At 47.4% G+C, this 16,933-nt stretch overlaps 1 protein-coding gene across 1 annotated transcript in view; it reads left to right on the forward strand.

Moving 5' to 3' along the window:
• Positions 1-16,933, forward strand: part of Ttc21a (tetratricopeptide repeat domain 21A) — a 33,987-nt gene that overhangs the window by 5,716 nt on the left and 11,338 nt on the right. Inside the window, exons 6-14 of the mRNA XM_026401608.2 lie at positions 907-1,064; positions 4,643-4,727; positions 6,288-6,386; positions 7,327-7,519; positions 10,732-10,829; positions 10,999-11,199; positions 11,945-12,074; positions 13,898-14,055; positions 14,284-14,499. Coding sequence (XP_026257393.2) covers positions 907-1,064; positions 4,643-4,727; positions 6,288-6,386; positions 7,327-7,519; positions 10,732-10,829; positions 10,999-11,199; positions 11,945-12,074; positions 13,898-14,055; positions 14,284-14,499 — 1,338 coding nt within the window. The remainder of the gene's footprint in view (positions 1-906; positions 1,065-4,642; positions 4,728-6,287; positions 6,387-7,326; positions 7,520-10,731; positions 10,830-10,998; positions 11,200-11,944; positions 12,075-13,897; positions 14,056-14,283; positions 14,500-16,933) is intronic.

Here is a 16,933-nt window from a genome sequence, read left to right on the forward strand (position 1 = left end):
CAGCGACAGCCAAGACCTCAGCCAGCCCCTGCCCTGATAATCCCAGGGCGTAGGATCATGAGTTTCTTTTTCTTCCTGTAATATTCTGTCATAAGCAAATGTCATTTTGAACTTCTATGTCAAGCCACTCCCCCTTGTACCAGCATAATGTAATTTACCAACCCTGATCCCTTTTGTTTGTCTATTGAGATGGTTTCCAGTCCTCCACATAGAAGCACTGCAGTGAGCACATGAACACGCTTCCTTATTCAGAATTATCCTCTCTTGGTTTTAGTGAGAAGTTTCTTAAGGGAGAGGTGCTGTGGGTCTCAATTAAGCCAAACTTTCAGAGTCCAATTTCAAGTCTTTCAGAAGCTTTGCCCTGTGGCCCTCAGGACACCTGCCAAGAGTCTTCCAGGAGAACCTGATGGCTGGTGCTGGCCTGCAGAGGCCCTGACCCCAATCCAACAGGACTTAATACCCTCCACAGCCTTGCCACTGAGGGAGGTGCCCACAAACCTTAACTGACTCCAAGTTGCGAACTGGGCCTCAGTGAGCACATCCCAATGATGAAATTCAGGAATGAATGGGCAATTTGTAGAACTGCAAAATGCTCATGACCTTAGCTCTTGGGGTGAACCTCCCACAGCTGTGCCCTCTGCCAGGCCTGTGGAGTTTCCCAAGCTCAGGGCTTAGCTGGCTCCTGGGAGCCCCTCTGCCTTGCCTGTCCTGGAACCTAGGACCATTGTCACTGCCCTGAGTGACAACTTCTTTCCCAAGATGCTCTTAGCGGCTGTTCCCCTGGGCCAGGCCTGAGGACTCACTGGCCCACAGTCCCCTGTAGGTCCCTCAGGCTCCATCCTATCTTGGTGGCGTCACTGACACCTGCCTCACTGACCCGAGGCTCTTCTCTCTGGCTTCCCACAGGCAACATACTTAATGATGCAGCAGAACTACTCGGGGGCCCTGGAAGTGGTGAACCAGATCACTCTGGCCTCTGGGAACTTTCTGCCCGCCCTCATCCTGAAGATGCGCCTGTTCTTGGCTCGGCAGGACTGGGAACAGGCAATAGAAACGGGACACAGGTGAGAGGAAGAGCTCACTTTCACAACTTCCTTCACAAGCCTAAGATATGCTCCCCTCTATAAGATGGTGAGGCAGGAAGGTAAATACCACCCACAGTAGAGTTGGGAATAGTAATGGGATCATACTGGAAGGCGAAGGACAGGGAAGACTGGGGTAAGCAAACCAAATACATAGCCATCAAGCCTAAGGCCAGGGGCTGTGGCCTGAGGTGAATAAATCAAGGAATCAAGGTGCAAGCTTATCATTTAGAAGAGATGTGGAGGGATCCACCCAAAGGACCCAAGGCAACAGTGAGTTACAGGGTAGAAAATAGTGGCTATGAGGCATGGCTGAAGAGTGGGATGTGGGACAATTGGATTATTTAATTTTTTTAAACTATGGGCATGCTGTACTTCAACAAAAATAAAATTTAAGGAGGAATGGTCACTGGTATCTTTGAGAGAAGAATTTTAATGGTGGGCACAGTCCCTACACTGGAGAGCAGGGTTCCAGGGCTATAGGAACTCGTGGGAGTCAGATTCCCAGTATGGCGACCTTGAAGCACTGCGAATAGAAATGGAGGTGAGGGCTGGGGATGTGGCTCAAGCGGTAGCGTGCTCACCTGGCATGCGTGCGGCCCAGGTTCGATCCTCAGCACCACATACCAACAAAGATGTTGTGTCCGCTGAGAACTAAAAAATAAATATTAAAAATTCTCTCTCTCTCTCTCTCTCTCTCTCTCTCTCTCTCTCTCTCTCTCTCTCCTCTCTCACTTTCTCTTTGAAAAAAAAAAAAAAAGAAATGGAGGTGAATTAAGGGGGAGGGATGAGTGATAGGAGGCTTATTGAGGGTGAGCTTTCCTAGATCACATAAGATTGTCTCTTTAAACTCTAGCACTTTTAACTATTTAAAATAACTTTTAACTATTTAAAATGACAGTGATAAACACTGTCATTCTTACATGTTTGATCTTAATTTTCTCCCAAAAAAGAGTTAATGGACCATGACGCATCACCATGAATTGTTATTAGATTATGTGGTGATATAAAGCACAGTTCTAGGAAAAAAAAAAAAAAAAAAGGCCAACAAGCCTCCTCCTGCCCTTTGGAAGGTGCTGACCCTCTGATGATGACTAGAATTTGAGTTTTAGAAAGGTGGTGGCAGCCAATCAAAAAGTGGCACAGGTGCCACAGTACAATACCTTTCTGGGCCCTCAGCTCTCTCATGGTGTAGACCTGGCCAGTATCTTGGCAAGAATTTGCTTTGGTGGCTTGCCCTTGGGCCAACAGCTTATCTGGTAGCACCTGGCCGAAGGCCAGACTAGGGGAGGGAGTAGGTGTGGACTCCCTCACCCTGGCCTTGTGTGCTCAAGAGTGGGAGACAGAGTCCAATACCACAGGTTGAGTCCAATACCCAGGCGCCATCCCCCATAGCTTTCCCAGCTAGTGGTATTCAGAGAATTCTCTCATTGTTTTTTTTTTATATTTTTTTTAATTATAGTTGGACATAATACCTTATTTATTTTATTTATTTTTATGTGTTGGAGATGATCAAACCCAGTGCCTCGCACATGCTAGGAAAGCTGAGCCACAACCCCAGCCCCCTCTCTCATTGGTTTATTTTTTTGGGGGAGGGGGGTTGTTTTTGTTTTTTTGGTACCAGGCATTGAACTTAGGGCACTCAACACTGAGCCACATCCCCAACCCTTTTGTATTTTATTTAGGGACAAGGTCTCACTGAGTCGCTTAGGGCCTTGCTAAATTGCTCAGGCTGGCTTTGAACTCGTGATCCTCCTGCCTCAGGCTCCCTAGCTGCTGGGATTACAGGTGTGTGCCACCGCACCTGGCTTTCATTGTTTTTTAAAACTCTACTTCATCTAGGTGTGTTTCCTGTCATCCTTATAGTATTTGTTTTTCTTTGATTCTTTTTTTTTCTTCATCAACCTTAAAATAGTTTGTCTCTTTTATTAGTCTTGTTAAAGAACCATCTAGATCCTATTATATCTTTGTTTTTTAATTTATTTTTTTTCTGTTCATTATTATTTCCTGCCAACAGTGTCCTTTAGAGTTACTCTGTTGTTACTTTCTAACTCCTGAATAGATACCTAACTCATCCATTTTTAATCATACCTTAGAATACATAAATTAGGTCTATGGATGTCTCTCAAAGTACCATCTTAGAATGTCTATACAGCCGGACGTGGTGGGGCATGCCTATAATCCCAGCAGCTCCGGAGGCTGAGGCAGGAGGATTGCAAATTCAAAGCCAGCCTCAGCAACTTAGTAAGGCCCTAAGCAACTCAGTAAGACCCTGTCTCTAAATAAAATACAAAGATGGTCTGGGGATGTGGCTCAGTGGGTAAGTACCCCTGGGTTCAATCCCTAACACACACACAAAAAAGAAAAAAATGTCTACACGTTTGGATGTGTAGAATTTTCAGTATCATTTGCTTCTAACAATCATCTGATTCTCTTTCTGTTCATAAGTTATTTAAAAGTGTGTTGTTTTCTTTTTAAATTTCCAAATGCATACAGTTTGCATGCATTCAGAATCATCAGTTGGTTAGAACTCTCTGAATGTTGGTTATGCCCAATCATATTGGAATTTTGTATAATTTGGGTAACCCTCAATTAAACAGAAGGTCATTCCTTGACTAGGCTGAAAAATATGAAGTTTTCTATAAAGAAACAGAATATCAAAGTTCCCACAGTATGATCAGAAGCTGCACCTTCACAAGGACGCATGACCGAATCCAAGGTTCCCTTTCCATCTTAACCACAGGCTGCCCCCACACTTCAGAACGTGGTACCAAGGTCAGGTTTAGTTAGTCAGGAATGAGTAGGTTTCTATAACAAACACACCCTCAAATACACACATACCATAACAGGTGATTTCTCTCTCTCTCTCTCGAGTGAAAGCTTGGGTGAGGGTTCATGGCTGGGATGGAGCGACTTTGTTGGATACCAGGCCCTCCTCTCTGGCTGCCCTACCATTCCTAGGGTGGTGTCCACATGGTCCTCATTTCAGACAGCAGGGAGGGGAGAGAGCAGAAAGGGGAGGCCTGCTGCCATAGCACACCTAGGTACCAAACACATCACTTTCACTTATATCCTGTTGGCCAAAAATTAGCCACATGGCCACACATCTCAGCTGCATAGGAACCCTGGGAAGTGTAGTCTTTATTCTGTAGCCATGTGCCCGGCTAGTTTGGGAGTTCTGTTATGAATAAAGAAGCCAGGGATGTAGCTCAGTGGTAGAGCACTTGCCTAGCATGTAGGAGGCTGTGAGTTCCATCCCCAGTACTTCCAAAATAGACAAAAGAAATTTGCCAGGCACAGCAATTAACGCCTGTAATCCCAGCAACTCCAGCGGCTGAGGCAGGAGGATCTCAAGTTCAAGGCCAGTCTCAGCCACTTTCTGAGACCCAGTCTCAAAACAAAATAATAAGGACTAGGAATGTAGCTTGGTGGTGAGGTGCCTGTTTAATACCCAGTACTGAAAAGAAAGAAAGAAAGAAAAAACAAGAGAGAAAGAATACTAGAAGACGATCAGAAGTTGCCAATACTCTAAATTCATGTGGTTTTTCCTCCTATTTCAGAATCCTTGAAAAAGATGAAAGCAATATTGATGCCTGTCAGTTACTAGCTGTGCATGAGCTTGCAAGAGAAGGAAACATGACCATAGTAAGTTGTTTCAAGACTCAGAAGTTGATCCTTGAGACAGACAAGGAGGAACCCCTTATGACCCACCCCATCACCACCCCACAGCCCTGAAGGATGCCCCTTGTGTCTCAGCAGCCTTCTCCCCCACCTATTCCCATAATTCCTGCCAAGAGGGTCTGCTCTGGTTTGGCTCTTTGGGCTGGACAGCTTAAGAGTAAGGCAGCTTTGGGCAGTGAGGTTGACACTGTCCTGCCACCTGCTACCTATGGGAGGTTGGGAAGGTATCTCCACCTTGGGAAAGCTTCAACCACCTCATTTATAAAATGACACAATTCTGCAGAGCTGAGAAGTTATTCAAAGGACTGCTGAGATGAGAAGTGAGAAAGTTCAGAACAGTGCCTGGTATACAGGAGTAATTTGATTCATGTTAACTGCTAGTACAAGTCATGGTATGGTTTCAGAGTTTAGGAAATGCCACCTTTTTAGGGACTGGTTGGAATTACTCAAACAATGGTTAGGACCCAACCTGTTCCTAAGCGTTATATTTTCCCCCAGAAACCTAAATTAGCCCTTAAATGTGGTCAAAAGTGACTAGAATGTGAATAAAAAATACAATGTTCAAACAGGGTGTTAATTTCAAAAAGAGTTTGAGTATTTAGAGACAGGATCTCACTGAGTTGCTTAGCACTTCACTTTTGCTGAGACTGGCTTTGAACGTGCGATCCTCCTGCCTCCGCCTCCAGAGCCACTGGTATTACAGGTGTGCACCTCTCGGGGGGGGGGGGGGGGAACAAGAGGAAATGCCACCTGGGCAGGAACAGGACTCTACTCTGCTTCCTTCGGGTTGATCCCAAGGGCAGAGTTAGCACCTAGTGTCCCTCCTTTACCCCCACCTCAAACCCTGGGATCTGCCCTTCTCCCCCACCAGCTGCCCAGTTCTAGTCCTGCCATGCTCACCCACCAGAGTGAACTCATGCCATCTCAGGTTTCTCTTTTAATACATCTTTACAGTTGAGAACTCCTGGGTGGGAAGTGAGCAGAAAACTCAATGGAAAAGCTTTAGATTAAGTCAGTCCCTTGGCTGGCTGGGTGGCCTCAGACCAATTTCCCAACCTTTCTGACCTTTCATCTGCTGCACTGGAAAGTTTGGAGAGTAGTGGCTGTGACTTACAGGGTTACTGGGAGGTTCACTGGACAGGCACCAATGTGGTGACTCATGTCAAAATGGAGAGGGTCTGGGCCTACCCAGGTGGTTTGCTGTGGGCCTGGCATGCTGTGAAGTGGCCACAGCAGGATGGCCCTGCTTCTTTCTCTGTGGGGCTAACAGGGCAACTTCTCTTCACAAACTCTCAGGGCAGAGGAGCAAGCAGCTCTTGGGGCAGTAATGTCCCCTAAGTCTCCATCTGTGGGGCTTTGAAATAATTCTGTGCCTGGGCCATCCCAGTCCAGTTACATCTCAATCTCTGGGGTGGTGCCAGGACATGGGTATTGAGTCTCCCAGTTGATGTGAATGTGCAGCCAGGTTCAAGAATCACTGCTCTAGTTTTACATGTTGCCTTCAACATTGTTTTGTCCCCACAGGCTGCTGATCACGTCAGAAATCTGATTAAAGTGTTAGAAATGAGAGAGCCCCAAAATCCAAGCCTCCACCTTAAAAAAATTATTGTGATTAACAGACTGGTAAGAAGGTTGTCTCCTGGTTTGTAAAATGGTATCTGTCTCTGCTTTTCCTGGAAATCCAGGCTTCCACTGAAGCTCTCTGGGCACCCTACCACTCCCCCTCCAGCTCAAACTTGGCCTTACAGGCTGGTGGACTCTTGACTGCTAACCTGACATGTAGGCTCTGTCTGTCCCCTTGGTCCAGGTGCCCCAGCGATGCTATGAAGATCAGGGAGATGGGGTCCGAAGTGATTTTTGAGTGGCAGCATCCTTCTGGGGACAGAGGGTTGCATTGCAGCTACTGTGCAGAGCCACACCACCTCTGGCCCAGCGCCCATACCCCTTCTATGGAAGGGACCTGGGAAGGCTGGCCTGCCTAGGCCTCTCTGACATCAGAGAAGTTCCAAATAGACCAAGTCACCAAAGAATCTGTGTCTTTTATCAGCAGCTACAGAATGAGAAGAAATTGTAACTACAAGGGCAGCTCTGAGGCCTCGGGAACCAGAACTGAGTTGCTAAATGCCTCTGGGTCACCATTTTCCCCTCTACCTGTGCATCTGATTCTCTCGGGCTTATTCTCCTCCACACATGATAGGGAACATGGCAAATTGTGGCCTTTGAGACCAATTTCCACCAGTGATCACAAAGAGCCTCTTCTCCCCCAGCTTCAATTTTTTAAAAAAACCTCTTGGTGACTCTTTGCACCAATTAACTGCAGCCAGACAGGGAATGGATCCCTTGGGAAACCCTGTGGTGGAGGCAGGTCCTGCAGAGGTGGCCCATGGAAGGTCTTTTGGGAGATGGACGACTCCATTAACTCAGCTGCCTAGACACAGGGCACCTCTTTGAGCTCTCTTGAGCCTACCCAGCCTTGCCAAAGTGTCCCCCGTACTTGACATGGCCTTGCTCAGGCAGGCTGGACTGACTGCTCTCCCATTTCCCATATGCCTCTTCCTTGCAGTGTGGGAACCACCAGGTGATTCTGCAGCTAGTGAGTAGCTTCATTGAACGCATCTTCTTGGCCTCCCCCTCCTGTGCCCCTGTGGCCACAGAGCTGGGCTACCTCTTCATCCTGCAGAACCAAGTGAAGGAGGCATTTCTGTGGTACTCGGAGGCCATGAAACTGGATGAGAACAGCATGGCTGCCTTGACAGGTCTCTGCAGGCTGGGCGGGGAGTGGGGTGGGAGAGGGGGTGGGAGAGTGGGAGATCCAAACAGGGTGGCCTCCATGGGCCCAGAAAAGAGGTTCTGGGAAATTCACCCAGGAGATGTGTGAGTGTCTGATGGGGTACTTTTCCATGGACATACAGTGTTGATGTAAGAGGCAGGGGAAGGCTCAGGAGTGTCATCAGAGCCACTCTGATCCATGCCAGTCCCCAATACCCACACCCTGGGTGTCCTGGAGGACTGATGGCCTGAACCTCCTTCTTGATGGCTCTGCCTCTTTTCAGGGCCCACAGCCCAGTGTTGAGATGTTCTGCTTATGGAGGTCCCTGAGCTGGAAGGCCACCAGTGAGAGAGTTATAAGAATTTTACTTCCCCGTCTGCCCAGATGCTTTTTTCATTTCACACATATTTTTAAAAAACATTTATTTATTTATTATTAGTTGTAGTTGGACACAATACCTTTATTTTACTTATTTTTTAAAATTTTTAGTTGTAGATGAACACAATACAGTTATTGTTTTTATGTGGTGTTGAGGATTGAACCCAGGGCCTCACATGTGCTAGGCAAGTGCTCCACCAGTGAGCCATAACCCCAGTCCCGTATTTTACTTATTTTTATTTGGTGTTGAGGATGGAACCTAGGGCCTCAAGCTTGCTAGGTGAGTGCTCTACCTCTGAGCCACAACCCCAGCCCTCATTTTACACATTTTTTTAAAAAGCCCCAAAATCCGTGGTCTCTATGAATTCTGAAGCAGCAGTGTTCGGTGTAGGTGAGGAAGCTTAGTGGTCCCCTGCTCAAGGCAGCTGGTTCTCAGCTTGGCCCTCAGGAGCTGTGTGTTTGAGGGCAAGTCATTTCTCTCTCACCTGCAAGCTTCTCATCTGCACAGCCCAGTTGTCAGAGTAGTTGATCTTGACTTCTGGTTTAATGTGTCAGGCTAGCCCCTCAAATCCATGACTCTCCTCCATCCCCCCAAAAATGAGACATTTAAAAAGATAATGAGCCTATTGCAGCCCTAGAAACAGGGAGAGATGCCTCTAGGGGACCAGAAATTTGAAGATCATCACATTTCTATATGATATAGGGCAAATGGCATCAAATACGCAGATTCCAAGCAGGTCTACAAACCTGTGTGTGAGTGTAAGCAGAGCTAAGTCAGCTAAAGAAATTAGTAGACTAGCTTTCCCCAGAGAGTTCCAGGAAAAACACCACCACCAAAAAAGCTCAGGCTCAGGGCCACCAGAGGCTGAGTTGCAAAAGCATCCCATGGGGCAGTCAGGGAGGTAAAGGGAGGATCATTGGAACCATTCTCCATCCAGAGCCTGGAATCAAAGAGGCTCTTGTTGGGTGTTGGGGCAGAAGGGGGAAGAGTGGTGCTCCAGAGGCTTTCCACTCATCACCAAGGCCATGAAGGACAAAAAGACTGGGCTGCTGGGCACTAACAGTCCTCCAGCAGGCTGAGTTCCTCCCCAGTTCTTCAATCAAGGGAGCGCCCCAGCAGGCAGCCAGAGGGAAGTGCATGGTCAGAAGGTCCCGCTCACTCACTCACAGGTGTCCTGGAATCTCTGACTTTCCTGGCCTGTCTGGAAAAATCAGTGACCTTAACAATTTGGAAGTCTGCCCAGCAGCTAATCCTCATTAGTCTGGTCCTGTGTATAAATCTGCTAGTCTGAAAGAGGCCTGGAGTGGAACATGCAAAGTGGGGGCCATCTGAGGAGCCAAGTTAGGGCTTGATACAGAAGGGCCTATCCCCCCAAAGTGCCTTCAGTGTTTGGAGAGGTGGTGGTTGTCAATAAATAAAGAACACACTATTCTGAGAAGGGTATAGAGAACCAAAAGAGAGTTGCCAAAAATTAACATCGTAGGGGCTGGGGTTGTGGCTCAGCGGTAGAGTGCTCGCCTAGCACATGCGAGGCACCAGATTCAACCCTCAGCACCACATAAAAATAAACAAATAAAATAAAGGTATATTGTGCCCAACTATAACTAAAAAATGTTTTTTAAAAAAATTAACATCGTGGCAAAATGAAAAATTCCTCAAACATGCCAAGTAGTGAGCTGACTAGAATTGAAAACCGAGAGGGTGTTTAGGAAAGCCAACCTGAACAAATACACCAGAATGTCCAGGAAATATTTGGAAAAAAAAGAATAGCAGGGAAAGAGAAGTTTGTCCTTCTAACATCAAATATATCACAAGCCAAGCATGGTAGTGAAGGCCTGTAATCTCAGCTGAGGCAGGAGGATTGCCAAGTTTGAAACCTCCCTGGGCAATTTAGTGAGACTCTGTCTCAAAATAAAATGAAAAAGGCTGTGGGATGTAGCCTCGTGGTGGAGTGCTTGCCTAGCATTCGTGAGACTCTGTGTTCTAGCCCTATCCCTGAAAAAAAAAAAAAATACCCGTATCACAAGACAACAGTAGTGAAGTCAGCTCGAGGTCAGCACTGACTAGAATAGACAAACAGACAAATGGGACACACAGGCCTGATTTCAAACTGGTAAGTTGTCCAGTAATTTCTGGTTGGGCATCTGGCTTTCCATTATGAAAGACATAAAAGTAAGTCACCATCATATACTACACTCAACAATAAATTCAATTTTTTGGATTTTTTTTCTTTGTTTGATTTTGCAAGGCTAGAGATCAAACCCAGGGCCTCCTGCATTCTAGGCAAGTGCTGTATCACTGAGCCATACCCTGAGCCCCCAAAATGCATATGTTTGAGTTGTGCATATATGTATACATTAATAATAAATATTTAGAAAAATACTTTAAAGAATACATCCCAGGGCTGGGGCTGTAGCTCAGTGGCAGAGTGCTTGCTTAGCATGTGTGAGGCACTGGGTTCGATTCTCAGCACCATGTTTCAATAAATAAAATAAAGGTCCATTGACAACTAAAACATATATATATATATATATATATATATATATATATATTAAAAAAGAATACATCCCAAATTGCTAATTGTGGTTATCATTAGAGAGAGTCTTAAAGGCAGAGCTGGGGATATTTTTCTATTATTGCCTTATCATTTCAGTTCTTTCCCATGAGGACGTGTTGCTCTTAAACTTGTGAGGGTGTTGGAAAAGATCCCCTGCCTCAAAGAGCCCCCCTTCCACTGTCTCTTTCAAGCCTTTTGACCAGATGTTCTGCTGGCTCTGCTTCCGAGCTGGCTGCTCATCCTTGTTCTGTCCTATTAACAGGAATCATCTGGTGCCAGATCTTAAAAGGCCACCTGGAAGAGGCTGAGCACCAGCTGGAATTCCTGAAGGAGGTGCAGCAGTCCCTCGGGAAGTCTGAGGTCAGAGCTCCCCAGAGGCATGGCATGCTCCAGGGCTGCCTCTCTGGCTCTCCTTCCATCCCCAGTTTATAATAGAGGGCAGCCAGAATGGCCTGGACCTCTGCTTTGCCCTCCCCAAGAACTCTGCCCAGGCTGGCATTGGCTGAGACTCAGGCTCTCTCTCCCACAGTTGCTGGTTTTCCTCCAAGCCCTTTTGGCATCCAAGAAGCATAAGGGGGAGCAGGAGGCCACGGCGCTTCTGAAGGAGGCAGTGGAGCTGCACTTCTCCAGCATGCAGGGCCTGCCCCTGGGCCCCGAGTACCTCGAACAGCTAGACCCCCTCTTCCTGGTCTGCATCGCCAAGGAATACTTGCATTTCTGCCCCAAGCAGGTTAGGGGAAGGCCTATCTTCACCGTGGGGGCCAGAGTACAAGTGTGGGTGGTGCCCACCTAAAAGACAGGGGAGGGACCTCACCTGTCCAGTCATCAGGACAATCTGAGCCTTGGGCAATCAGAATTTTTCAAATGTGGACATGTGGCTCCCAACTCACCCAGGAGGTTGTTCCAGTGCAGATTCTGATGTTACAGCTGAGGTCCAAAGTCCTGCATCTCTAACAGGCTCCCAGGGATGCTGAGGCAGCTGATTCAGGGGACCACTCCTGGAGGAGCAGGACGCTGGCCATGCACCTGCTGTGTCCTAGACAGCACTTGGCTCCCCTCTCCCCAGAAGGCTTCTAAGAACAATGTTAGTGTGTGCTCATTCAACCTGCTTTCCCTGCCATGCAGGATTCCTTGTGGGCAAGGACCACATTTTCACAAGTCTTAAGACCCCCTCCCCAGTACATTGTAATGCGTCAGTCAACAAAAATTCATTGAATGCAATGTCTTGAACCAGACACCATTCTTAGGTACTGGGGACACAGCAGTGAGCAGCACATTCTCTGGTGTGACCTGTTTCCATTTCCACAGCACACAAGTCCCCATTCTCTGGTGTGTGCTCTAATACTAGGTGATACAGGGGGATAATAAGGAACCACAGAAGCAAGTAAATTCCTCTACTGAGAGCATTTCTCAGGGCTTCCAGGAGTCTCTTAGAATGGGGCAGATGACACAACCAGCCACTCATGTTCTTGTAGCCCCGGGCACCAGGCCAGATCCTATCTCCACTTCTTAAACAAGTCACTGTGATCTTGAGTCCTGTCGTGAAAGCAGTCCCAGCCATGATGGAACCCCTCTTTGTGATGGCTCAGGTCAAGTATCTTTCAGGTAGGTCCTGGAGGCTGGGGGGGGGGCTGTGTCTTCTCACATCTCTTTATCTGCTCGGACACCTGACAGGGCTTCTGTACCCCCCACCTCGGCTGTATCCACATGCACACTCATGCTGTATGCATACATGCAGACACAAAGCCTGCCCTCCTGGCCTGCCCACTCAGTCCAGCCTTGTCTGCCAGTAACCTTCCTGGCCTCCCTCACCAGCAGAGGTCTCTCCCACCCAGGCCTTTTGCAGATTACTTACTTGATCTATGCAGGTAGTACTGAAGAACTTCTGGGATACAGTAATACTCCAAGTAGACAAAAGGTTCCTTATAGAGCTTGCATTCTAGTAAGAGGAAGTAGACGAACAACTGAGCACCTGGTGTTGTTTGTTAGAATGTGACATGCAACAGAGAAAAGTAAAATAAGGAAGAAGGAAGAAGATGTTAATGGGAATCAGTGTGAAAAGAGTAGTCAGGAAAGCCTCATGCAGAGGAGGGGCCCTGTACCATGAGGCTTTCAGAGCTCCTGGGTACACAGATCAGCAGCCTGTCAGCTTCCCCCCAGCTCTAGAGTGAGAAGGAAAGAGAGGGAGACAATTTATATAGGTGTCCTCTCTGGGCACACAGCCATCTCCAAAGTTATTATGTGGCCTTTCATCCCATCCTGTCTGCCCGAAAGCCAGGCCAATCTAGTCTGGGGAGTTCTACAGGATCCAAAACACAGTACTACCATGCATCTGTCCTCCAGTACTGCATTATGTGGGGTGCACTCTGCTGAGAGCTCCCCATTGTCATCCTTGTTCCCCCCATGATCATCTGTGGCCATATTTACCCATAACTTCAAGGTCTCCTGGGTTCTAGTCCAGGGCAAAATCACTCCCCCAGGAGTGCTAGCAGCCACCAGCTGGCCCCAGCTGGTTTGGGGCCCAAGCAAAGTCTCCAGGTGCTTAGGTTGCCATGGTGACCTCTTTCCATTTCCACAGCACACAGGAGAGTAGGGTGCTTGGAATCCAGAAGCAGGTACACCCTACCTACCCATGCAGGTTAGGGACTGCAGGTGGGAGACTGATGAGGGACTTGGCTGCAGAGGGAGGAAGCTCCCTACCAACTCATTATACCTCAGCCCCAGGCTGGCACCACCACTCCATAAGCACCAGCCTGGCTGCAAGGAGATCCCTTGGCCCCCCTAGTGCCAGGAGGTCTGGCTCGGGAGACTGATGGGTTTGCACTTCAATGTGGTCTTTGTCCCTTTGAGCTGAGTGGCTAACATCACTGGAGCCCTAGTTCCAACACCTGAAAGACAAGGATCAGGGCTGGGGATGTAGCTCAGTGGCAGAGCACCTGCTTAGTGTGGGTCCTATCTCTAGCAGCAACCTTGCAGGTAATACCAACCTTACAGGGCCACACAGATGTTAGATCAGACTTTCCAAGGTGATTTGCACATGTTGCACATAGAGCAGGTGCTTCGTAAGCTGAGACTATCATAGTTGCTGCTGTTATAGTTTTTGTTCTGCTCTTAGTTATGGGAACTGGGATTTCCATTTTCCCCTGAGCTTCTGGATGGAGCAGCAAAGTGACTTAGCAGTCTCCTTAGGGTCACAGAGGCAAGGAAGGTATTGGACCTAGATTTAATTGTCCTGGCTTTTGTCCAGACCAAGGCAAAACTGTAGTTTTAATTTTAGGAAGAGACCCCCTGAAGCAGAGCAGAACTGGGTAAAATGCCCAGTGTGGGTGTTTCCAGAAAACCACAGTGCACAATCCATCCTGCCTCTACCTGTTGGACGACAGGTCCCCGGGAACCCCTGTTTGCAGAGCTTTGTTTCTGGTTTCTAGGGGAGCTGGAGAATGCCCAGAGCGTCCTGCAGCGTTGCCTGGAGCTGGACCCCACGTCTGCGGATACCCACCTCCTCATGTCCCAGATCCACCTGGCTCAGGGCAACTTTGCCATGTGCTCCCACAGCTTAGAGCTGGGTGTCAGCCACAACTTTCAGGTGAGGGTCCTCTGTACTCTGCTGCCCACTCAGCATCCCAAAGCCAAGTTAGCTACAGCTCCCACTTTTCTCGAGAGTGAGGCAACCCCAGGAGCCACCTGCATCCCTCAGACCCTCTGCTGCCCACAGGTGGTTCCCTGGCTCTGGCTCCCCTGGTTTTCTCCAGTGGCTGCTGTGAGCAGCAGCAGTGGTGAGCTGGAACCCCACTCTCTGTTGTGTTCCTCTTAGGTCCGAGACCACCCCCTCTACCACTTCATCAAGGCCAGGGCTCTCAACAAATCTGGAGACCATCCAGAGGCCATCAAGACGCTGAAAATGATCATGAAACTTCCAACTGTGAAGGTGGAGGAAGGCAAGAAGTTTCGTGGGTCCCCTTTGCCGCCCAGAGAACGAGTGTCCATCCTGCTGGAACTGGCAGATGCCCTCCGGCTGAATGGGGAGCTGGTGAGCAACGCTGTGCTCTCTTCCCTTGGGGCTGGGGCAAGTTGGAGGCCCCAGGTCAACCTGAGAACCAGCTCTCTGATTCTTTGATGTTTGCTGATGCTAGCATTTGGTCCCTTATTCAGTTGGGAGCATGCCTCGCCCATTGCCTAAAAGGCTTTAGTGGCTCCCATTGCCCTTGAAGTAAGTCCAGACCCTACTAGGTCCTGCATGACCTGGTCCCTGTCTACCCTAATGTCCCCATGAGAATCTCAGAGAGGCAGAGCACACAGGCTCAACAGGGTCACCAACAATGGTTGTGCAGATTGGGTATTGCACAGATTCAGTGGATGCCAGTCACACCACAATCTTTTATGTGCTGTGTCTTCTTTGTTTGGAGTTTTGCAGTACCCAACCTGCTGAACATATAAAGCAGCCCCAAGGCCTTGGAGGGTCTGGCTGGACAGAGGCAGAAAGCACCTGGGTATCTTCAGCTGGTCCCTGGGAGCAATGGGGAACACAGAGGCAAGAACAAGGCCTTGAGAGAGCTGGACTCTGCAAGTTCATTTGACCTCACAGGCCTCTGGCCTCACCAGCTCACAGGAAGAGGTCTGTCCAGGGCCATGTCTGTGATCCATGAATACTGGGGCCTCTAGCCTTCTCCTGCAATGATTCTGATCTAGAGAGGGATCTAGGCCTTTTTTTCCTTACAGATAAAAATATCACTGGGCTAGGGTAGAGTGCTCACCTTTCATGCACAAGGCCCTGGGTTCCATCCCTGACGTCACAAGGAAAAAATGAAAAAGATAAAAACTGCCTTCTTCCAAGTTATTTTTAACAAAAGAATCAAAAGTAGAGGAGTTTAGGGATGGTCACAAGAATAATTATTAATTTAGTCACTCATTCAGCTGACAGTGTGCCCAGTAGCACTATGATAGGAAGACAAGCCATCCAGGACCTTGTCTTTCCAATTCTCAGGGGCGGGTGGGGCAGGGGGTCATGGCCAGGGAGAGACTGGAGATGCCTCCATCACTTGAACCTTGATAAACTGGGGATGTGCACAGTCCTCGGGGAGAAGCTAGTACATTCCTGGAAGAACCCAGTTCTAGCCCCTGCAAGAGGGAAGATAGATCAGACAGGCAACAACCAACACAGGCATCATTGTATTCCTAAAGAAGGCAGAACAAGCTGGACGTGGAGTCACCTGCCTGTAATCCCAGAGGCTGAGGCAGGAGGATCAGAAGTTCAAAGCCAGCCTCAGCAACTTAGCGAGACTCTGTCTCAAAATAAAAGAAGCTCAGTGGTTATTGCCCTTGGGTTCAATTCCTGATACCAAAAAAAAAAAAAAAATGGAACTGGAAAAGCAGCAAAGATGTAATAAGAGACAAAAGAGACAAGTTCTTTTAGGGAAGATGTGAACCAGCAAATTGGGCTCTTTATGTTGGAGAAATTATAGCAAAATCAAGACAAAGAAATGTCTTCATAGTAACACCCTAAGGAAGTGGCGGAATCAAAGGTTCACAGTGTGAGTGGAGCTTCCTGTGAGCATCTAGGTAGAGAGCAGTTCACCCCTGTGAAAAAAGGAGTTCCCCTCAGACTCTTAGCCATTCTGGATTCAGGAAAACAATAGACAACATTAATAAATGCATGGAAAGGTGTCCCTCAGGATGTCTTTCATGTATAAATGCAATAAAGGACATTAGAAAATGGAATAACTCAAGCAATGTAGTATTAGCTACATGTTTCTGAAAAATCTACTTGTAGATATAATCAAACCAATCTAAATATGAAATAAAATGAAATTTTTATGATCGGGGAAAATTTTTGAAATATAATAGGATAAAAATTCAATCCAATTAAACATAGAACTAAACTAAATAAATCTAATTACACTTAAACAACAGGTAATTTTGACACTAAGCCAGTATAATAGCTAAATTCTTGACATAAAAGCTATTAAAATAGCAATAGTTTCACTATGACATCACGTGAAAAGGTTCAGGGAGAGAGGATAGGAAGGGAAGGTAGGGAATAATAGGAGCATACAAATTTCCTTTTTTAGCTGTTCTGGGAATTGAACCCAGGGATGCTCTGTCACTGAGCCACACACCCCAACCCTTTTTATTTTGTAACTTTGAAACAGGGTCTCACCAAGTTGCCCAGACTGGCCTCAAACTTGCGATCCTCCTGCCTCAGCCTCTCAAGTCTCAAAGTAAAAAAATAAATAAGACTCAGAATGTGGCTCAGTAGTATAGCACCCCTGGTTTCTATCCTCAGTACTCCCCCCCCCAAAAAAAAAGTGGAAACAAAATAAATTGACAAAAAGCCCAAAACATATATCTATGACAATGAAATGAAGTAAATATACCTACAAAATAAAAAAGAGATTTCATAGTGGGGTTTAAGCAAGCAGTGGAAGCCACTCCAAAAACTAAAATGAATTAAAAGGGAAAAGATG

Source organism: Urocitellus parryii, chromosome 3 (genome assembly GCF_045843805.1).
Source record: "Urocitellus parryii isolate mUroPar1 chromosome 3, mUroPar1.hap1, whole genome shotgun sequence".
NCBI classification, from domain to species: Eukaryota; Metazoa; Chordata; class Mammalia; order Rodentia; family Sciuridae; genus Urocitellus; species Urocitellus parryii.